At 44.4% G+C, this 23335-nt stretch overlaps 1 protein-coding gene and 1 long non-coding RNA gene across 12 annotated transcripts in view; one reads left to right on the forward strand and one right to left on the reverse strand.

Annotated features, from left to right (window-relative positions):
* The window catches only part of SEMA5B (semaphorin 5B), a 576167-nt gene that overhangs the window by 70207 nt on the left and 482625 nt on the right, over positions 1-23335 (reverse strand). For all 11 annotated transcript variants that reach the window (XM_053256885.1, XM_053256927.1, XM_053256858.1 and 8 more), the window contains one exon: positions 4756-4873. In XM_053256885.1, the coding sequence (XP_053112860.1) occupies positions 4756-4873 (118 nt within the window). The remainder of the gene's footprint in view (positions 1-4755; positions 4874-23335) is intronic.
* On the forward strand, positions 4778-9522 carry LOC128327745 (uncharacterized). Its single transcript, XR_008308759.1, has 4 exons — positions 4778-4895; positions 6535-6595; positions 7151-7237; positions 9402-9522. It is a non-coding gene; the product is annotated as an uncharacterized LOC128327745 (long non-coding RNA).

A 23335-nucleotide genomic window follows, 5' to 3' on the forward strand; every position in this document is an offset into this window, starting at 1 on the left:
AGACTGTATTGCTGCATTCCTCTTTCCTCCTCCAATTCAGACTGCTGTAGGGCCTTCACTAACCTGCTCTCTGTATACCCCCACCCACCCTATAAGTATGCCAACAACTTTCCTGTTAATTGTATGTCATGTAAGAGATAAGGGGGGCGGGCGAGCTAGTGCTTGTGATTTGTTTTGTGCTAAATCAGTTGTTTGTGCTAAATCAACAAATGTATTCATGGAGAATGCAGAACCCTGCATTCAAGGTTCTCCCCACATAATAATACAGCCAAGGCATATGTTGCTTTTGCAGCCTAAGGACTGCTTCCAATTGATCCAGTCCGATGCACTTTGGTAATATGCTAAGTGCAACAACATGGCTGCCTTCTCACATCAGCCAGTCTGCCTCCAGAGTCACATGGCAGTGGCATCCCAAACATTAATAGAGAGATATGGAACTGGGCCATAAGGAAAAGGTTCCCATGTCACATCGGTAACTAATAACAACAACAACTTTATTAGTGAGTTGCTCCATAACAACTGTTCTTGGGTTGAATTGGCCAGGGTCATTCACAGGCTGATACGGCAGCATAATTTCCTGAGTCAGGGAACGTCCGATTGATATTCAGAGCCTGCATTGCTAGGATTATTCTCCCACAATTAAAAGTAAACTGTTACTGCCTGCATATTAAAATACAACACAAACGTAAACCTTTTCATCCCTTGGGTCATGTTTAAAGCCCAAATGGACACGGACAGCTATTTTCAGCAGTTTTCAAAGACCATGAGATACTGATTGGGGGAAGAGGGGCTCCCCGGCATGGCCCAGGCAGACATGTTTCAAGCAGGGGATTAACACCTCACACATCTATCAACAGACAGAGGCATTAAGCTGAATGAGATAACAGCATGTGCAGTCAAGAAGCACTATATCCCAACAACACACAGGAAGGTTATAAACAGGCAATCCTTTAAAACCTCTTTTGAAAAAATGAAAACGTAAGCTTGCCAAGGACAGATTGAAGGAATGACTCATGCGCCCTTCGAAAAAACATGAGTTTGGGTACCAATGATGATAAGAAGAGCAAATATCCCGGCTGTGCAGCTTCAAAACCTAGCTGGCATGATGCAGATATCACCGTCTGCAACCTCAGCTATCTCTTGCAGTTAGAAGCCTCAGCACGCCCAGTTGGCAGAAGGTAATGCTATTAAAAAGGGGGGGGGACCCCAGCACACACATACACATACATACACATCACACTGTATTTGGGTAAGATTAGTTCTATTTCCTTCTCCCTTGGAGGTCTGGTTCAAGCAGCAGAGTTGCATCTGTAGCTTGTAGCCAGCCTGTTGCCAAACACGGTAGATTTGAGAAAAGTGGCAGATGAAAGTGTAGCAAATCAGCCTGAACAGAATCCTGTTCAGCCAATGAAATGTAAATTAGGGATGTGCACAAACCGTTTCGGCACCTCTCCTTCGAGGCACCGAAATGCTTTGAGCTGCCCCCGTCGAATCGTTTCGGCAGGGGTGAGCAGACTTTAAAAGGAGGAAGGCAGATCTTACCTGCCCCTCCCTGGCCCCTCTGCTGCCGGAGTGTGGCACTCTTGGGATTAAACGCCCTGTGCACTGCTTCAAGTCCCCTCCAAGCAGCCTGTGGGTGGCGTCAGCACAAAAATTACATCTGAGCATGTGCGGACGCCATCTTGAATAGTCAGCATGGTGTTGCTGACCACTCAAGATGGCGTCCGTGCATGTTCACATACCATTTCCATGTCGCTGCGTGTGGAGTGTGGGCTGCTGGGAGGAGCCCTGCAGCCGCGTGTGGAGTGTTTGATCCTGAGAGGGACATGCTGGGGTAGGCGGGGGCAGCAGAGGGGCCATGGAGGGGCAGATCCCTCGATTCCAGGCAGGTCCTGCATTCCTCCTTTTAAAGAGCCTGCTCTTCATACACATCCCTAAAGTAAATATGCCATTGCAATGAAAATTGTGGCCAACATCCAGGTTGACAAAGCACTCATACTACAGGGGAGGGATGATTTTTGTTGATCTCCCCTTCCCTCTAAAGCCCACTGTGACACCCAAAAATATGTCTCTGAGGGCTACAATGACATTAGGGACACAATGTCAGGAGTGACAGTTGAAAAGGGAATGGGAGAATGACAAAGATCCGGAAGAGCTCTGAGCAAATTCCCCCCGCCCACGCTCCGGAGAGCCCCGAGCGAGCTCTCCCCTGTCCTTTTCAGGCAGCGTTTGCTGCCTGAAATGATGGGGGAAAGCTTGCTCGGGCTCTCCGGAGCTTGAGGCCACGCGCTCTAGCTTTGGACTCTCATGATTATAGATCTATTTCCCTTTTTCTTCCTCACTGGAGGCAGAGAAAGGGAAATAAAGGCTTCTCAGGCAGCAAACTCTGCCTGAAAAAGACAGGGGAAAGCTCACTCGTGGCTGCCTGGAGCCTGGGCATGCGCAGTTTGCTCAGGGCTCTTCCAGAGCCCGAGCCACGCCCCGTGCATGTGATATCACATGCACAGGATGTCGCTAGAGGGGCCGCTGGGTGGGGCCAGACCCAGGCCGCCATTTGGCTGGCTCCGTGCCTGGACTAAAACCACCCCCTAACTGTGACTTTCCAGCACTATGAATATTTATATACCACTTTTCAGCAAAAATTCTCAAAGCGGTTTAAGAGACACAAGGTAACCAACAACAGCTACTGGAGGCAAGGGCAGCTGGCCAGTAAGGGCAGACGGGGCTATGCCTCCCTCCCTCCCTCCCCCAAACAAAGACAGACACAGGACCCAGCAGAATATCAGCAGCAGCCAGATAACTCTTTCAAGCAGGGAGTTTTTTCCAGCCCCTCCTCCCCATGCCTATGGCTTTGTGCTAATCAAGCAATAGCTTCTGATCCCTGTGGTCGGCTTTTGGCATTGCCCTCTCAAGGAAGTCAAAATCAGGTTGAAAATACAGCCCCTGAAACAGGACCCCCTGGCAATCAGACTGGCTGGAGCACCGTGATGAGCAGGCTGTTCCAGCCAGTAAGAGCAAAAAAGGAGGGGGGGAGCATTAAAGCTCTTTGCTCAGGAGACTTCACTGGCTGTTTTGATTTGCCTGTGTTTGTTTTTGTTTGGGAGCAGGGATGGGGTGAGAGAGAAAGAGAGAGAGAGAGAAAGGGAGAGTTGGATGGCAAGCGAGAGAGAGGGGGGCTTGGGTGAGAGAGAGGAGCTTGGGGGAGGGAGGGAAGGAGGGAGAGAGAAGTGGCTTGGAGAGGGAGGGAGGGAGAGAAAGATAGGCTTGGTGAGAGGGGGGCTTATGGCAGGGCCCGGGGAGAGAGAGAGAGAGAGATCCACAATTGGCTCCACCTCTCACCATCTTTGGCTCTGCCCATCAGCTGCCCTGCCGCCCACCCACCCACTCAGGAGCCACTAGCTGCCACTGACTGGAGGGAAGCTGTGCTGGAGTTGAATAGGGCCAATTGCTCTCCCGCTGCTAAGAGAATCACCACTTTAAAAGGTTCCTCTTTAAAGTGATTATTCTCTTAATTCACTATTGAGACTTTCCCATCTCAGTAGTTTGTCTGAACGTATCTAGAGCGCCAAATAACTAGGCTTTTTAAAACAAAAATTGTACCATTCCATGCATTTCATGCTTCTCTCATTCTAGCCCCTTTCTCTGTTTAGCACTAATTGCATTCTCCTAGACAGAGGGAGCCCATGAGGAGCTATTTGGATGGAGGCTTGATTTTTATTGTCAGGGAAAATTTACACAAATCATGGTGGTCCAATTGCTGTCTTCATGAGGCTGCATCCCCCGCACCATAGCAGCAACATTTGTAACTGGGAATCATGCAGATCAAGTGGATAGCATGGAAACTTGTAATGGCCCTTAAACCAGGTAGGAGGCTGGCCCGAGAGCTACCTCCTTCCTTATAACCATGTGCACTGAGCAGCTAGGCCAGGGGTGGGTGGGTGGTGGTGGTTCAGAATTGGGCAAACTAGATACAGACCAGCAATTATCAAACAAAAGGGTGGTTTATTCGAGGGTAGTTTAAATCCAGGGCCTGGATTTAAAAGGAGTGAGGGGGAAATACAGGTTAAACAACACCACACAATCAAACCAAAAGATAGTAAAGACACTAACCAGCCTAACCTTCCAACTTCTTATGGCTTATTCCAGGGATAGAAATCATTGTTTGGTGAGTCTCCAACGCTCTCTCTAGGCAGACTGACTCCTCCTACTTTGACTTCCCTGGGATACACGCACTCCTGGGGGCAGGGCACAGCCAATCCCTGCAAAGCTGGGCAAGGCATCCAAGGCTTTGCTTGCAAATTTTGCAAAATGAACTGAAAGGAGCTGCAAAACATAGGGACCAGAGCTCCACAAGCAGTGAGTACAAGGTCTCTGTTACAATACTTCCCACACCAGTGCTACCAATCTTCAAAGAGACATGGCAAAAGAAACACATCATCCCTCCGACACACATAGTTATAGATGTCACAGCTAAAGTATGAGAACATGAAGCTGCAACATACAGACAGGCAAATACTCTCCTCACACTCCCTTGGAGACTGGTGGCACTGGTATGGGAAGTAATCACATCATCTACCTGATATGCAAGATTCTCAGTTAAAGATGTTATAGTGCTGTGGTGTGAGGATTCAACCACATGAGATATATAGATATTGATACACACACACACACATACACACACACAGACAGAGGATCCAGTTCTAAGAATGTTTTGTAATATGTTTTCTCTACTAATGGGTTTAGTTTTCCACTTACAGGGCACTCTGTAATACTCTGAGTCCACAGGCTCATGTTGGAGCTGTCCTCAATGGTTGTGCATCGCTTCTGCTTCCTATCCCAGCCACAGTATGGGTCCCTTGCTCCCAGGCACTCGCTGCATGTGGAAAGAGAGGAAGGTTAGTATTCATTCATAGACTGAGCAGCTATAAAACCAGTTATTCAAGTAAAGTAAAGCGCATCCATGTGACAGCAGTCAACTACGTGGGGCATCAGCACCAGAATCAAATTTATCTTAAAAGAAACTTTCACCTGCAAGGAAGGTTCAAGATGGCCAAAATAACATGGTGATGACAGCACAAAAAAAGTAAACATCACTCATACAAATTACATATTAGAAACCCATTTACGCTGTTCTAAGGCCCGGGGGATGATAAAACATTGCTTTGCAAATGCAGTCAAAGAACGTTTGTCCTTGTGATCGCCTTATGTTCCCAAGTAATGGTGTATTAATCTATTCTCCCACAAAGTGCCTACTGTGAGAATGTTTTCTGAAACAACTTGCAGGGGTTAGACAAACAAAAAGCGCTAGTGGACCAATATTAAAGGTTATTAGCCTTGACTTTTACTTTTTTGTGTTTGAACAATGGCAGCATTTATAATCATAACCTCATGCTGCCAGTCTGGAATAGATACAGTGATGTTTTTTACAAGCTCTTTTTGTGGCAGGGTTCAACAGTGGACGCATTCATATTTATTTTGTCCATATTTATATGCTGTGTCCCATTCCATGAGATGTTAAAGAAAAATAACTATGGTTAATACTTTCAAAATACAGGAAAGGTCATGGATCAAACAGGATCTTATTTGAGCAAGTGATGTCAAAACATATTTTAGTCTGGAATGTATCATTTCTACTGTGGTTAACCTGCTATGGATTTTTTTTTAAAAACTGAATGCACATACTGTTAAATGCAGCTTTGCATTTGACTTAAATTCAAATATCTTACCTTGGATCTCTTGTGAAAATGCCCTTGAATGATACATTGAAGTCCAATGGAAGTCCCTTCCATTGAAGTCTTTATACATTTTTAATAACAAAACCAAAATTGGCCAAACCAGATCATGAGATGACAAAGACTGAGCTATACAGTGGTCCCTCTACTTACGAAATTAATCCGTTCCGAATGCACATTTGTAAGTCGAAAAATTCGTAAGTCGAAAAGCGGTTTCCCATAGGAATGCATTGGGAACGGATTAATGCGTTCCGGAGCCTAGAAAAAAGACCCAGACCCCCAGTAAGGCTTGCAAACTGCACAGGAACATTTCTTTTCAAGAATAAACAGGCAGTAAACAGGCAGGCAAGTCAAGGAAACCGAATGTAAAATTTGTAAGTCGAGGAAACCCCATCTAAAAATTTGTAAGTCGAGGAAACCCCATCTAAAAATTTGTAAGTCAAAAAAAACCGCATCTAAAACCGGATCTAAAACTGCCGTTTGTAACTCGAAAAATACTTATGTCGAGTAGTTTGTAAGTCGAGGGACCACTGTATATGGAAGCAGCCCATCTTTGCCTTTTCAGAACTAAGTAATGATTCCCTGACAATAGGTGAGGAAAGCTAGAGGGAACTGAAGCCATACATGTGTAAGAGGAGGAGCCACAGTTTGGGTCTGGTTGTTAATGGTCCTCTCCGTGGCAGCTAATTTCCCTTGTTTTTGCCCCTCCCTGACTGACAAGGAAGATTAGTCCAAGTGAAAGATGACCAAAGAGAAACAACAGAAGACACTTTGTTACATATATGACTTTAATCCCCTCCAGCTTGCTTTGTTGATGGGAGCCTTCCAAAATCTGAACAGTCAGAGCTAGCTGCTTTCACATGGTAGCTATAACATTTTCACAAGGTAGGTTTAACATTTAACCCGAGTCCTGGTGATAGACAAATGCAGACAGACAGTAAGATGTAAACAGATTGTAAACTATGTTTCCTTGGTTATTCTTTACAATCAAATGCTTCACTTTATTTCCAAAGCATCTAAGCCTTTATCATTCAACCAAAGGAAGAAGAAAGAGAAATAAAAACTCAGATCCATTATAGGCAAAAGAAGAGGAAATGAGGTTTATTCCAAGCTAAGGCATCAGTGTGATAAGTGAAACATCTACACACAGAGACACAGACACACGCACAAAATCAAATGAAATGAGATGTGAAGTATTCACATCCAGAAATCTTTGAAATCCCATTAGTTGGTAATCAGCTACAAATGAAAAAGCTTGTCCCCCAAGCCTAGCTGAACACACTAGGATGCAGTACCAGTCTGTACCAATTCCAAAGCAATTTAACCCAAAGCAAACATTAGATTCTTTTCTGCTGGCAGGTGTACGGGTAGTTTTTTATTATTATTTACAAGTCTCCCAATTTGCTCTTGTTTTGCAGAACAATGCCTGCCTTGTGAAAGATTTAGGCTTAGTGAGCTGCCTGTGATATCATGGTCTCTTGGCTGTTTCCAATAAAAGATCCAGGGTAAGATGCAATGGTGCTCTATTATGTTAAACAGAAGCAAGGTGAAGTGGTAATCCAGCTGCAGTTTAAAACCAGCCAAGAGCTGAGTGATGGTACAGAAACAGACCTGGGGTTGCTAGCACAAGGACTCTGAAGGGGATTTGTGCAGGCAGGGGATTCTGGCTGGAGGGTAATACTGCATGCTCTGCCAGCCCATACAGCTTTAATCCACAGAGTGGAGTGGCCCTCCTTTTCCAAGGGATATAAAAACGAGAGCAGCTCTTCAGAACATACACAAACATAAAGCGGTCATGTGGAATAACTGAACAGACAAAGGAGCAAGGAAGAAGAACACAGCCATATGGTCTTGAAGCCCGTGGCAACCTGAATGTTCTAGGGTGGAACTATACAGTCCTGGAGATGGGGTGGGGGTGGTGGAGAAATCAGTGAAGGGAGAAAATAATTCCACACAGATGCCTTCACTTAACATGTGGTCTTGGGGATCCTGAAATCAAATTCATTTGTGATGAGTTAAAAGAGTTTTACTGAGGCCAGAGTGGGCAGAATATATACCAAGGTAGTTTACCGCAACAGAATTCAAATGTACATTCACTTAAAAAAAAACACCCCAAACACACAACTACAATCTTTTACAGAATCAATATTCTTGTGAAGTGATATTGGGGACTTCAGAGTTTTTGTGTGTGAAATCTGTATGTTTCCAAACACACCATCTGAGTAGGGAGGAGCAGGTAGTACCCAGGCAGGCAGTGCCAGTCTGGGCCAAACCACACTTCATTCAAACTACCCTTTACATAAAGCACGTTGTTGGCTCATGGGCACTTGGCTTTTGTTCCTAAATAGCAACTAAGGGACGATCAAGATTGGAGCTGTGGCATGGGGGCAGACGGGATTTCCCCACCACCACAGGTCCTGATCTGGAGACTTCCATGCAACTGCTGGTTACCCTTAGAGGTAATCCAGACAGGGGCTATGATGAGAACAAAGGCTAATCCCATTCTTTACCCCACAGTCCTAATCCCAATGCCTGAACCACAACTGCTATGGAGTAAACAAGCCAAGCATAAAAGGACCGCTGATGTTCTCACTGGAACATATGGTTTCACCCTAAGTAAGATATTTAGAATATTTAGCAGCACTGGATTCCCCCAAAGCAAAACAGCCCATGCTGAGAGCCCCATCTCTCCACCAACTGCAAAAATTCAGATTTCTGCCTCCTTTATGAGCTACATATCAATTCCTAAGTTATTTCTATACTAGCAGACTTGGTGCATAGCATCTGCTCCACTAGTTTGTTTCTGCCCAGCCAGGCTCTGCGCTTTCTCTCCCCGCTGCTTCCCCACTCCCTTCTGCCCCAGTCCGTTCCCCGCCACTTCCCCCGCCTTCCGTCCCAGTCCGTTCCCCGTAGTTCTAGGTCCCCATCCTCGGGCGTGGCTTGCCACATCGCCACACATCCCCCGGTCCATCTACAGGAATTAATAATATAGAAGATAGCAAGAGAGTAGTGCCATAATCTTAAAAGAGAGCCAATGTGGTGCAGTGGTTAGAGTGTTGGACTTGGACCGGGGAGACCTGAGTTCAAATCCCCATTCAATCATGAAACTCACTGGGTGATTCTGGGCCAGTCACATATCACTCAGCCTAACCTACTCACAGGGTTGTGTGAGAACAAACATAACCAGCATGGTGCAGTGGTTAGAGTGCTGGACTAGGACCAGGGAGACCTGAGTTCAAATCCCCATTCAGCCATGAGACTTGCTGGGTGACTCTGGGCCAGTCACTTCTCTCTCAGCCTAACCTACATCACAGGGTTGTTGTGAGGAGAAACTTAAGTATGTAGTACACCGCTCTGGGCTCCTTGGAGGAAGAGCGGGATATAAATGTAATAAATAAATAAATAAATATCCATGCACACCACTCTGGGCTCCTTGGAGGAAAAGTGGGATATAAGTGTGTTTTTTAAAAAAACTTTTCATTCGTGGGCTTCTCAGAGGCATCTGGTTGCCCACTGTAAGAAGATGCTGGCCTAGATGAACCCTTGGTCTGATTCAGCGGGGCTATTCTTATGCTCTTAGTAAGCCCCACAGTTTCCAATGGGACTTAATCCCAGGTAAGCATAATAGAATAGCAGCCTTAATCTAAACCATTTCTCTACCTCTATTAGATCATCTGAACTCAGCATTCAAAGCACAGGCTGATACATCAATCAATGGCACTTGGGGAATCTCAGTAACCTGGCAATAACCCTATTCATGCTTTATGCTAATTATCTTAATTTTGGGTTCATAAAAGATTCAGTTTAAAGTTCCTCCAGCCTTTCAGCTCTATGGAACCTTTTCATTCCAAAGTGGCCCTTAATAATGATCAGGTTTCATGCTCCTTACATGAAACTCTCCTGGAACTAAGGCAAACTGAGGTGATTATAAATATCCTTTTGCTACACCAATGTCATCCCAGAGATTAATTTATGGTACAGCAGAACACAAGCTATATGCATTCAAGAAAACAATTTCCACATGGACTACAGTATGGTGCAGTCTCTCCAGCATTCCACAGGCTGAGCTATATCCAGGCCAGCTGCAGCAACCACTCTGCAAACACTTCCACAAATGTGTCATGAGGTGAATATTCTGCTCTTGGAAGCAAGGAACGATTTACAGAATCTCAAGAATGCATGTAATGAAACAAAGATTATCAATTTTATGCGTTACTATTAAGGATGTGCATGGAACCAGGCGGGGGTGGTTTGACAGCAGGGGTGGTGCATCTTTAAAGGTAGGGGAGGATGCACTTATCCCTCCCACTACATTTCCCCCGCCGGCGTTCTGTTTTGTTAAAACTCCTTGGGGCGGCATTGTACCTCCTTGCCGCCTCGTCACCGTGTCTCCTGGAAGTGATAGGAAGTAATGGGCATGTGCATGTTGTGGTGTGCGCATGCATGTCTGTTACTTCCGGTCACTTCCGGGAGATGCAGCAATGGGGCAGCAGGGAGAGACACTGCTGCCCCGAGGGGCTTTACAGCCAATCGAACTGGTTCCGTGCACATCCCTAATTACTATCCTGTACAACTACTTCATCTCTTTGGACTGCAGAAACAGGTCCAGGCTATAATTCAGCAACAAGTCGGTAGCAGGGCAACTACTTATTGGTGGGCAGGGGTAGGGGCGCACTTCTCCCCTTTGCCTATGGGCTTACTAGATATGACAGTACCTTGCACCTTTGACAGAGATCCATGAACTTCGGTCTGGCTTAGCAGTCAGCTATTATTTGTGGTAAACACTAACCTGGTAAACCCATTTCCCCAACAAAATCTTCTGACACAGGCAGAGGACATTGCTGTACCTCCCTAAGGCCCTCCTGCAAGTGCAGGGGACTTGGGGGAGGAGGCATCTTCTCTATCACTTCACAACTCCACACCATGCTTTGAAAGAGGAAAAGAGTGCTTCCTCCTTCCCCAGTGCCCGAGGACTCCCACTTTGTACCAGACACTGGGGACAATGAAGCAGCGAGATGCTCTGCCTGCTATGTTCCTTCTCTAAAGCAGAAGTTTACATCTGAGCCTGCCTCAGATATGTTGCAGCAGTGCTGCTGCCTGCCGCCATGGCTTTGTGAGGTTTTAAATGTTAAAGAAGTACAGTCTCTATGAGTCATGGGAAGGATGGTATGTATTGATTATCTGCATTAGCATGCATACCTTACAAATGCATGGACATGGACGGACACACACAGTGTGACAGCCCCTTGCAGAAATGCAGAGTTTGCTTAAGGCAGAAGCATGCTTACCAGCTCCTGTATGTGGTTCTTTCCTAGTCTTAACTGTTCTCTACCTACCACAGCCACTGGGCCTCAGCCTGCACTTTACACCCAAGAAATTTGCTAAGCAGTTGTCAGCTGGCTATAAAAGAGACAGGTGAGGTACAGCAGACAAGAGTGTGGGAGGAGGAGTGGGGAAGGGATGCCATCAGAGCAGCAACAAAAGAAGAATGAAAATTGCATGTGAGGGAGCGAAGGCAAAACAGAAAGCAGGGTGTAAAGTGCTGGAAGCAACAGGGAGTGAGGAGTTGATGTAAATGAGAAGACACCTTGCTTATTTTTCTAAGTAAGAAACTTTAAAGATCTATTTCTGCAGGTGCATGTGAGATTACTACCAGCAATTTCACAAGCTGGTAGATGTCCCAGACAAACCTTTATATTTTTGTGGGATGTCACATGTAGGTTGTATCACCTAATGGTGCAGTGGGGAAATGACTTGATTAGCAAGCCAGAGGTTGCTGGTTCGAATCCCCACTGGTACCTATATTGGGCAGCAGCAATACAGGAAGATGCTGAAAGGCATCTTCTCATACTGCGCAGGTGGAGGCAGTGGTAAATCCTGCCTGTATTCTACCAAAGACAACCATAGGGCTCTGTGGTCGCCAGGAGTCGACACCAACTTGACGGCACACTTTACTTTGCATGTAGGTTACATGTACTTTGAAAACATGTGCACAAACTCTTATTCAGTTAGCTGCCTCTTCTAGAGGTATGTTTGTGGTGAGCGCCCTGGGATTGGGACCAGCAGCTCTGCAGTTCCAAAAAGCAAAACTCAGGCCTGTGTTTGCAAGAGACTGAAGTGTGAACTTTGGTTCTGCTGAATGGATTTTTTAATGCTGAAGTCAAGGCCTGATGAGAAGGGAAATTTACCCCATCCTGCCTTGGAGCTGTTTATGCATTGTGCTTGCTGATGCCAATCATAAAACTAGCTTGAAACTTGCTATGTTAATCAGATTTAGAAGGTCATATAAACCTCATTTTAGATATCAGTACATGTATTTGGACTACATACCTTCACACAGCAACTGCTGAATTGCTTTTATAAGATATCTCCTGATAACATTTCTTATATGCTATTTCCTAATAACAACTTTTTTGCATGCTATACCCTAATAACATTTCTTGGAACTGGAGGCGTGGGCTTGAGAACTGACCACAGGCCGTCAAGCTAGGCACAAACAGGACTGTTGCCATCTAAATTCAGTAAACATGTTAGATGGACCTCACCTGAGTGAAGGGTGGGAGACCCGAAGATGTTTACACTAGGATGGCGGCATTAGGAGTTGATGTGACTGTCTTTGATGGGAGCTATGACAAACAGGAGGCTGAGGAGAGTTTATAAAAGGGACATACACACCCCTCCCACAGGCAAGTGGAAACAGCAGGGGAACAAGCAGGGAAGGGAAGCAACTCATAACCCCAGGGAGGCACATCCTCTGTCCCCTGGGCTAATATGTGAGCCTTAGCCTGCAAAGGCAAATCTGTGCCTCACAGATTGCCAGGGCATTCGGCTTCCTATGCTGCCTGGACAGCCCACAGTTTCCTGTCCATCCTCAAGGCCTCTGGAGGACTACAAACAACTGATGGGTTATCAACAACAATGTCTTCCTACAAGACTGACTTCCCTCGCTCATCTTATTTCCCCTCCATCCAATCTCTGTCCTTCCTGCTTCCCAGAAGGGTCGCTCTCAGCCTCTGTTAGCTGGCCTAACAGCATTCTGCCTCGGTCTGCTCTCCGCATCACCATTTTTCCTCTCCTTTTCATGCCCTCCACCTCTCATCGCCTTGTTTTTGGCTCATCTAATACGTAACCAGCCTCTCTCCCCCTCCCATCCCTCAGCTCTTTCTCACTCTATAGATGATAGGTTGAACTTTCTCTTCCTCCCTTCTTGCATTCATGCTGTGAAAACTATTCAGCATTTAGTAGATTGCCTGCCTAAAAAGTCAGAAAGGCATGTTTTTTTCCAGTTAAGAATTGGAATTTCCTGGCATTTAACTGTCATAGAAATCATTGGAATGCCCATTTCAGCTGGAACTGGGCTATGTGGAAATAGTTTTGGGTTGTTGCTATGCTGCAGTAGAGATAAGACAGAGTTGTCAGCTAGCCCAGACTAGACAGAAGAATGAGTTTACACTATTGAGTTTACACTATACTCAGAGCAGAAGATGTTTTTTAGCATGTTAACTGTTTCCAGTGAGGATGAATGATTCTAAAAAGTTGTTGAGAACTCTATATTACAATGAGTAAGTATTTTGCTTACATGCCCGTGTGCTTAATTGCCTGAATGTAATCAAAGTTTCAATAAAGCTTTTAAAATTCTAGTCTGCTCTTATCTCCCTCTTTCCTGAATGCACATGATCTCATGGATAACGATCTGAAGTAGCCTGATTGGCTACAGTTGTGTTGGTGACAGCCAGGCTGCTCACAACATGTTGTGGCAATTTGCATACTGTGGCCATCCCATTCAGCTTCTAGTTCCTAGTGGGCTGGCGGCGGCGGCGGCAGCGGCTGTTCAGTTTCCGAGTCACTGCAAAGAGATGGTTGTCATCCTATGCATACTGACATGGAGGTTTCACTGAACACTGTAGGACTTCTAGGAGGACTTGGCCGCAGCTGGCCCTCAATCTAACCATCCACTGCCACCAAAAAGACTTTTAAACCTGTGTGACTGCATACGCTCACAGTCATTTAAAAGCAAGACCAAAACTTAGTAGTGTGGTAAAAAGGGCAGGGGAGCCATGAAGTGGAACTACAATAACTGACAGAGAAACCAACAAAATACAATAAAAACAAGAACAGGTTTAGCTGAGTTAAAAGGTTTCAAAAATATAAAAGCCAGTAGAGGAACAGTAGATAAAAGATTACATTGGCGAGAGCACAAAAAATATAAAATACAAACAAGCAAACTTGCAAGCCTTCTCTGCCAAGTTCTAGCAGGTTAGAGTAGGATCAACTCCCTCACTGTTACCTTCCCTAGCAGTTTCTGCCTGATCCACCACTGGTAGTGTATTAGCCTTCTGGTTCTCACAACACTCAGCAGCAAACAGTCTAACAGCACTCTTCTCTCTCCCAGCTCTCTCCTCCGCAGCAACCATCTCCTTAGCTGTTACACTTTCCCTTATATTCTGTTTCAAAGGGTGATACCTTAACCAATCGGGGAGTTTCTTCCCTCTGAAAGCTAGAACATTTTGTCTCTGCCTAGAGACAACCTTTGGCAACCAGTAGCAACATTGTGGAACCTTCCCTCCAAAACTGCAGCTGGCAATCTTTTTACCTCAGACAAGGCTGTAAGAGGTTGTTACATTTAACCCTTGCAGATTCTGGAGTGGAAAAAGTACAAAACAAATTATAAACCACAAAACAGAAGTGGGAAGGGGTCATTCCTTCACAACTTTTTTCAGAATAGACAGCCATCGGAGAGAATGAGAAAAAGAAGCAGAATCCCACTGGCAACTTGGAGATGGAATTTATGGACCCATAGCTTTTGCATGCCTGCAGGACTAGAGAGAGAGAGAGCTGCTAATCCATGAACCTCAACCACGATCAAATCTCTCTGCTTTGGAGTTGGTTGGTTCAGGGCCTGGTTGCAACCACAGATGAGATCTACATATCAACATTTACTCAATTAATCAGTAAGATTAATCTAGTAAAAATCAAAGCTCTTTTTGATTAACTGAGCAGCAGATTTATTTTTTAAAATATCATCTTAAATACAAGTGCTTACAAAACTGCCTAAGGCAAACACCATCTGAGGAGATATTTCCCCTTCTCTCTCATATCCAGAATGAAATGCCTCTTCTCCTATGATGCCTGCTTCCATACATGTGTGCATCATCTGAAAGCAATGCAAGCATGCAGTCTTCTTACAAATGATTGGTTTCAACCAACTGCAAATTTATGCAGATTTAATCGACAAACTCATACCATTTATCAACTAAGCATTCTTTTATTGTGACAGCCTTAGTAATCAGCCTTTCAAACATTCAACATAATTCTGCCATACCCATTTTTAAAAAGGAAAATCCAAATCAGTCCAAATAATAGTGAGGAAATGGGACTCCTTTTACCCAAACATCTGATTATCTAAACACAATCTGTGGTCATTCATTTATTTAAGCTTTCCTGTTTATTTACTAATTCACATATTTACACCCTGCCCCTCCAGTACGTTACTGCTCGGGGCACCTCACAACATTCATATGAAAGATGTCAGTTAGCAGATCTGTTCTGTGTGACAAAATGCACCAACAGATGAAGAAGATTTGGATGTAATATTTTATGCTAAATGTTCATAGAAACAAACATTTTTTAAAAAAATTTAAATTTATATCCTGCTCTTCCTCCAAGGAGCCCAGAGCGGTGTACTACATACTTGAGTTGCTCTTTCACAACAACCCTGTGAAGTAGGTTAGGCTGAGAGAGAAGTGACTGGCCCAGAGTCACCCAGCTAGTTTCATGGCTAAATGGGGATTTGAACTCGGGTCTCCCCAGTCCTAGTCCAGCACTCTAACCACTACACCATGCTGAAACAGCCATTCAGTCTCTTTGAAGACCTCCAGCAAACGAGAGCTCTCCACTATATATGGCAGACTTCCACTTGCAAACATCTTTTACAGTTAAGAAATTCTTCTTAATGAATTTGAATTTGAACCCTGAATCTGGTCCCTTGTAATTTCCGTCCGTTGGTTCTAGCCCAGCCCTTAGGAGCAACAGACAACATGTTTGCGCCTTCTTCTATATGGTACCCTTCAGATATTTGAAGACTGCTATCATATCTTGCTCTAGCCTTCTTTTCTCCAGTCTAAACATACCCAGCTCCTTTTAACTATTCCTCATAGGATTTGGTTTCCTGACCTCCTCACCATCGTTGCTGCCCTCCGTTCCAGTTTATAAATGTTCCTCTTAAAATGCAGTGCCCAGAACTGGACACAGTATTCCAAATGATGTCTGATCACCACCGAATGGATTGAAACTATTACTTCTTGTTATTTGGATGCTGTAACTTATTACCTAAGGTTGCATTTGCTTTTTAGCAGCTGCATCACACTGCTAGCTCATATTCAAGTTCTTGCGCACAAAGATAACAAAATTCTTTTTACATGTCTTGCTACAAGTCCAAAGTAGGTCTCTTCCATCCTATACATCTGCATCTGATATTTTTTTAAAAATCTAAATATAGGACTTTACATTTGTCTGTGTCGAACTTCAACTTATTGGTCTGAGCCCAGTGTTCAAGCCTATCACAATTTGGAATCTTGATAATCTCTTCTAAGATGTAAGCTAACCTCCTCACCCCAGCTTCATCTCATCTGCAGATTTGATAAGCATCCCCTCTACTCTTTCATCCAAGTTATTTATAAAACATTGAACAGCGCAGGACCAAGCTGTATGACAATCCATCTGGTACCTGCCTATAGATTGATCAGTGACAGCACTGTGTGTTATAATATGTGGTTCACTGGCATAAAAATTAGTATTATCTGAATAAAAAACAAAGATTCTCCCTACAGTTCATCTTATAGGTCATAGAACTCCAACTCCTTTGTGGCTGGTGGCATTACAAGTGGCATTGCATTTGTCTGTGTTTAAAGATGAGGGACATGATTCAAGTGGGCTTTTAAAAGATACTGATTGGTTACACATCCGCTGCTATTTTTAACATTGCCAATTCTGTTGTAAATCTGGGTTTTAGACTGCATTTTATTCTATTATTTTGATTTTATACAAGCTGTTTTGCATACATTGGAAAGGCAGTTGGAAAAAATCACATGATCAGTTGGGAGATAGTTAGAGATAAGAAGGGACTAGAGAATATGTTGTTGCCTAAATAACTGTGTATAGTAATGTAAGAGCTCTGACCTTTCAGATAGGAAACACCAACACTAAGTAAAAATAGATATCAGCTAGGAAGAGGACAGCATTTTGATGCTGTTTTGAATAACCCGCTTGTCTTAGCTTGCAAAGTTATTCACTATTATAAAGTTGCATGTGTATTAAAAGGTAAAGTGTGGCATCGAGTCGGTGTTGACTCCTGGTGACCAAAGAGCCCTGTGGTTGTCTTTGGTAGACTACAGGAGGTGTTTACCATTGCCATCTCCCACACAGTATGAGATGATGCCTTTCAGCATCTTCCTATATCTCTGCTGCCCGATATAGGTGTTTCCCACCAGCAGAGGTTACCTTATGATATGTGGCTTAAACAGTGTAGATTGGATAAATTAAGTCCCCACTAGGTCCCCACTAGTAAACTTTCCCCACTAGTAAATTCTCAAGTTTACTGGGGACATTAGCCACCATTAATGTCCTGACAGTTTGATTATGTAATTCCTACTCACAGGCATACATATAGTAATGAATGTCCCCCAGTATACTGGGGACACTAATGTCCCCAGTAAACTTGAGTGTACAAGGTAACAGAGAAAGATAATACCTCGAGTGGTGGCAGTAGGCTGGAGGATCCAGCAAAAAGACATCTTTTCTCAGGGGTATGTCACATCCTGCACAATTTTCATGTTCTCTGTAATTTTACAGAGAACATGAGGATGAGGATGAAAAAGGTGGTTGCAGATTAAAGCCTTACAATGCAAAGTTTAAGATTCTGAAGATATCAGACAATGCCAGACCCTCTCTCACTTTGGGCTGTGTTATATTCATTGGGGATTCAAGAAACTGCCTCCCTAAACACATCTAATAGATGGAATTAATTCTGACAGGGCATTAATGTCAATAGGAGCTCACTTCTAAGTTCATTGCTTTGCAATAAATGTTTTTTCTGATGTCTAACCCAAAACGCTCTGTGTATAAACAATTCAATTCATCTCTTTAATACAAGAGTTATTCTGCCACTTGGTCTTTAGTCTTAGCCACCGAAGACATTTGCATGAAAATAGGATCTTGACTCCTTAAGAGTTTGCCTACCATCTGCCACTGTGACTCTATTCTGAGACTATTTGAATTTTTGAAGCCATGAGTGGGGTAAGCAAAAGGTACAGTTTGTGATTAGTGTGGGAATAAGCACACAAGGCATGCGACAATTTAGTAAAGTTAATGTAGCAGAAGAATTCTTAAGAGTAGGTCTGTGAACCATTTCCAAGAGTATATTCCAGTGTTTTTCACTGCAAGACCTGGAAGCCAGTGGTGGCTCTGACTGACCCCAAGTTTGGCCCTCTAACTAACTGTTTATTAGGTCTTCAGCTGAAATTACTTAAATATTCCATATACCCTGGCACCTTACAAAGGTAAGCATACCTGCTGCACAGTGCTCTGCTTTCCCCAGCTCTATTGAGGCTCATTTAAGGGAAACAGCACTCTCTAGAGACACAGTGCCGTCTTGGAAGATGCATATCAATAGGGATGTGCATGAAATACTTCGGGCACATCCCAGGGGTCGGGGAGGGGTACCCTTAAGAGGAGGCAGGCAGGTCCTACCTGCCCCTCCTGCGAACCTCTGCTGCCCCATCGCGGTGCTGTACTCTGTAAAGGTCCACCATGAAAGCAGCAGGCCGACATTGTGTGAGGGATGCTGGGAGCAGCATCCAGTCACCGCGGAGGGCGCCTTAAAGGAGATAGCAGCACAGGCTGCTGCTTTCATGGTGGACCTTTATGGAGTAGAGTGCTGTGATGGGGCGGTGAAGGCTTGCAGGAGGGGCAGGTAAGACCTGCCTTCCTCTTAAGGGAACCCCTCACCCCGTGCAGAAATGTTTCAGCTGTAGGGAGCAGAATCATTTTGGCACCTCTTCAAAGAGGCATCAACATGATTTGGGCACATCCTCACATATGAAGCACTGGGAAGTGTAGTCCTTCCCAGCGCTTTCGCTATAGAGCTGTATGGAGTAAGTGCTGAGAAGGCCTACACTTCTCTGTAGTCCTTGTGCACCTTCTAAGATGGTGCTGGGGCTTGACAGGGCTCTGTCTCTCTTAAAGCCCACCCCTGCCATTGGCATAGCTAGCGCAAGGGAGGCTGTGTTCCCCCACACTGTGTGGTTCCAGACTGTGCATGTGCCCCACTCACCTGCAGTAGTGGGGTTCCACAGGTGGTACACACAACTCCCAGAGCCACTCCTGTTCGCCAGCTTCCTCCCAGCTGGTTGGAAGCAGGAAAACCCCGAATGGGCCATTCCTGTGTCCTACCAGCCTGGAGCAAGCTGGAAATGAGAGACACACATGCAGACACAGGGTGCATGCATGTCTTGCATTCTTAGCCAACTTTGGGCCAGTGGGAAGCAGTAAGAGCCTGTTTGGAGCTTTCCTACTTTCTACTGGAGGAACCTGGCCAATGAACAGAGAGGGGGCGATGCAGGGAGCAAGGTGGCGGTGTGGCAAGTAAGCAGGTGGCCAGTGGCAGCAGCAGCAGGAGTGGCTGACCAGCTAGCTGGGGAAGGGGAGGAGAGCAAGGTGGACCTGGAAGGGTGGTTCCAAGGTGGAACCAATTACATCACTCACAGAGGTCAGCACAGTGGGAAATGACGTTTACACAGAACTTTTTTGCCAAATAGTTGTAACCAGGGTGCTTGGCTTTAAGCAGTGCACTTGGCTTAAGAAAAGGAAAGAGAAAGACAGAAGGAGGAGACTGCAACCAAACAAATAAATGTTTGGAATGTTCAGGAGGGCAGGAGGGTGGAAAGGGGGCAACAGTTGCGAGGCCAATGGCCACTCAGGAGAAGAGGAAGAGATATAAGGAGAAGGGAAAAGAAGAAAGGGAGAGAGAGAAGAACAAGAGAAGACAGACAAACAGAAATACACAATAGAATGCAGCAAATTCTGGGCCTCCTTGCAACAACATATCACTTTTAAAAGAAGATGAGTCCTCATGACATCATTAATGTGTCCTTAGCCAAGTATTTTAAACTAACTGTGGAAAAATGTGGTTTTAATGTACATTTTCCTGACCATTCCCCTATTTCCTCTTATTAATGCCTTGTATGTATGTATGCATGCATACATGCATGCATGTATGTATGTATTTAATTATTTATTAGATTTGTACACCGCCCCCAAACTTCCATCTCTGGGTGGAAAATATTCGCCAAAATATGAAAAATACCAGATAACAGGCCACAGGCCCTTAGAATGCTCACAAAATAAGGGATGAACAGGAGTTCAGAATTCAAAAGATAGCATTTCTGGATAATGCAGGATATAAATGTAAATGTAAAATAAAATAAACAAAATTTTGGAAACATCCCTTCCTCCTTCTCACTCATTATCATTCCTATTGCTGTCTCTCTGCCTCTACTGCCAACCTCCATGCCATTCTCTTCCCTCCACATCTTGTGCCAATCCAAGTATTACTACTACCTCTCTGCATTCCTAAACCTGAAAATCTATACCAGTGGTTCCCAGTGGCCCTTGTAGACAAGGATAATGGGAGCCGTAGTCCGATAACATTTGGCAATGCAAGGCTGGAACAGAACCTCTGATCTACACCAGTGTTTCTCAAACTTTTTGGAGTCAAGGACCGCTAAATTCTTCGTGCAGAGTTTCAAGGACCGCTACATTCTTCATGCGCAGTTTCCTGGACCAGCAGTTAGTAAAGGGGTTTCAAGTCTGTCTGTCTATCTATCTATCAGACTTCTATACTGCCCAAAACTTGCATCTCTGGGCAGTTTAGAATGAAAATAATATAAGCATTGAAATAATTAAATTTGGAATCTTTTGCAAACATGGAATATTAGGGGTTCTTAACCTTGGGTCCCTCAGTTAAACTCCCATAACCCCCAACAACAATGGCATTTGGCCATTATGGCTGGGGATTATGGGAGTAGAAGTCCACCAACGTCTGGGTACCCAAGGTTGAGAACCCCTGAATCTAAAAGCCTGGGTGAACAAATTTGTCTCCAGTATGTCTGCAGTGGAGGTGCTTGTGATTACTCAATGGAGAGGGGATGTTGGGCCATTAGAAAAATTCAAAAGCTACATGGGGCCAATGAAAACAACATACAAGCAAGCCCCACTGATGCAAGAGGGAAACAGCGTTCCCTCTCAAGGCGCCTCGACCACAACAGGCAGCTGGGTTTCAATCAACCAATCTTTGGCTGCAAACAATGAGCATGCAAGAACCAGCAGCCCTTCAAGTGGTGCCCACTGCCATACTTTTTCCTCCATGCCCCCGCATCGCATACAGTTTGAAGCTGTAAAGATAGGGAATAAGATAGCTGTAGGAAGATCTCAGCAGCAAGTGGAGGCAAGGCACAAGAAGGGTCCCATGCCTCCGTGATACTCTTCCTCTTCCGTGCCATGTGCAAAATTGAGGAAGTGAGCGCCTTGATTTCAGTTGGGGGGGGGGTTGACTCCCAGTCAGGGACCGGCACTCAACCCTTCGGGGACCGGCAGCGGTCCAGGGACCGGTGGTTGAGAAACACTGATCTACACCATAAAATTATGTAAAACAAGTTAACACATGGCAATGTGGATAATCTGCACCATTTTAATGGGTACAGAACGTTGGTCTTCTTGGTTGCAAGTATCGGACTTTGAGTTAGCATGTTATGGTGGAGTTTATGAGAGTTCACTTGCATTCTTGTAAAAGGAGAAACCCTGTTTGTACCATTCATTTTTTATAGAATCCATTCACAAAGCCACTTGGCTACTGCCAAAGAAATAACATTTTACAAGTAACAGAGAATTGCTAGATCTCTGCCCAGTAGCTGTGAGCATGAGATTGTACTTGGCAGGCTGGTACCAACCGACAAGATTAGCGTATTGTCCCATTAACATCAACCTGCAAAGGGGGATGAGCTAAACAAATAATCATGTTAAACAAATAATCAAATAATTTCCAGCCAACCAAATCCTAATTATTGACAGCCTCAATAACCAACATGCAGGAAAGAGAGCTTCTGTCATGCCCCAAACCAGATGGTGCGAAACGAGAAGACGATGAATCCAAGAATGTTCAAGGGCTATGAAAATAAAGATTTTAAAAAGCTGAATCCTACCATTTGAATTTTCTAAAAAAAAAAAAAAAAAAAACCCACACAAAACTGCAGAGACAAACTGGCAATCTGTGAAAATCCATTATCATCCCCACTGAAAAGACAAGTGAAGCAGAACTGAGCTACTTTATTCGGGCACCAGTCAAGTGGAAACAAATTCATTTTCCTGCTAAAGAACACAAACACTTCTGCTCCATGATAACTGATTCCATTCAAACTATGGGACCAGTAGGAGATTAATTTGTCACTACCAATGTAAAACTGAAAGAAGATGAGTATCTTACTGGGTCATAACAATGACCGGTGTGCCACTCTTCAAATTCCTATGTGGCCAGTCACTGTGGCTAGCCAAAGCTGTGCAGCCCTACCCAAGAGCCTTATTGGATGCCTTATGGGAAAGTTTTGTACAAGCCCACTAGTAGCAATTGCCTCATTGACAATGGACAGTTCTGGATTCATCAGAGCAGTAGTATACCAGTCTGAAGTTTACAAATGTGCTTTGCTAGAAGATTTTTTGTTTCCTAACACCATTTTAATTATCAACCTTTGATACCACTGGTGGCGCAGTGGTAAAACTGCCGCCCTGTAACCAGAAGGTTACAAGTTCAATCCTGACCAGGGGCTCAACGTTGACTCAGCCTTCCATCCTTCCAAGGTCGGTAAAATGAGTACCCAGAATGTTGGGGGGCAATATGCTAAATCATTGTAAACCGCTTAGAGAGCTCCAGCTATAGAGCGGTATATAAATGTAAGTGCTATGTAAGTGCTATTCAATGGATCTGTCAGTGTCAGGTAGTTGCTTTCAACCTTGGAACTGCTTGGTGCTTTTTCCCTGCCGGGTGGGGGTGGGGGAATCCCAAAGTAGAATTTAAAGCATTTAAAACACACTTTTCCTTGTAAGTTTTGAAAATATTCCATCCCATAGAAGTCCCTAAAATCGTAAATCATTTGGCTGAAGTAAATACAAAGCAGCTGTTTGCCATTTCACATAACATACGAATTAGAGAAGTATATGATAAAATACTCAGCATTTATAGAAACAAACAACACACAGAAACTCCAGCTAGAGACTTGAGGAAAATGGACAACTAGCTAAGTGACAAATATATAATGAGCTGGAATGACATCAAATTTGTCTCAAACTATTATTAACAGGAAGGATGTTACCTTGAATGGTTTATTTCATATGAACATAGGAAGCTGCCATATACTGACTCAGACCATAGGTCCATCTAGCTCAGTATTGTCTACACAGACTGGCAGCAGCTTTTCCAAGGTTGCAGGCAGGAATCTCTCTCAGCCCTATCTTGGAGAAGCCAGAGAGGGAACTTGGAACCTCTGCTCTTCCCA

The sequence above is a fragment of the Hemicordylus capensis genome, chromosome 1 (genome assembly GCF_027244095.1).
Source record: "Hemicordylus capensis ecotype Gifberg chromosome 1, rHemCap1.1.pri, whole genome shotgun sequence".
Lineage (NCBI taxonomy): Eukaryota > Metazoa > Chordata > Lepidosauria > Squamata > Cordylidae > Hemicordylus > Hemicordylus capensis.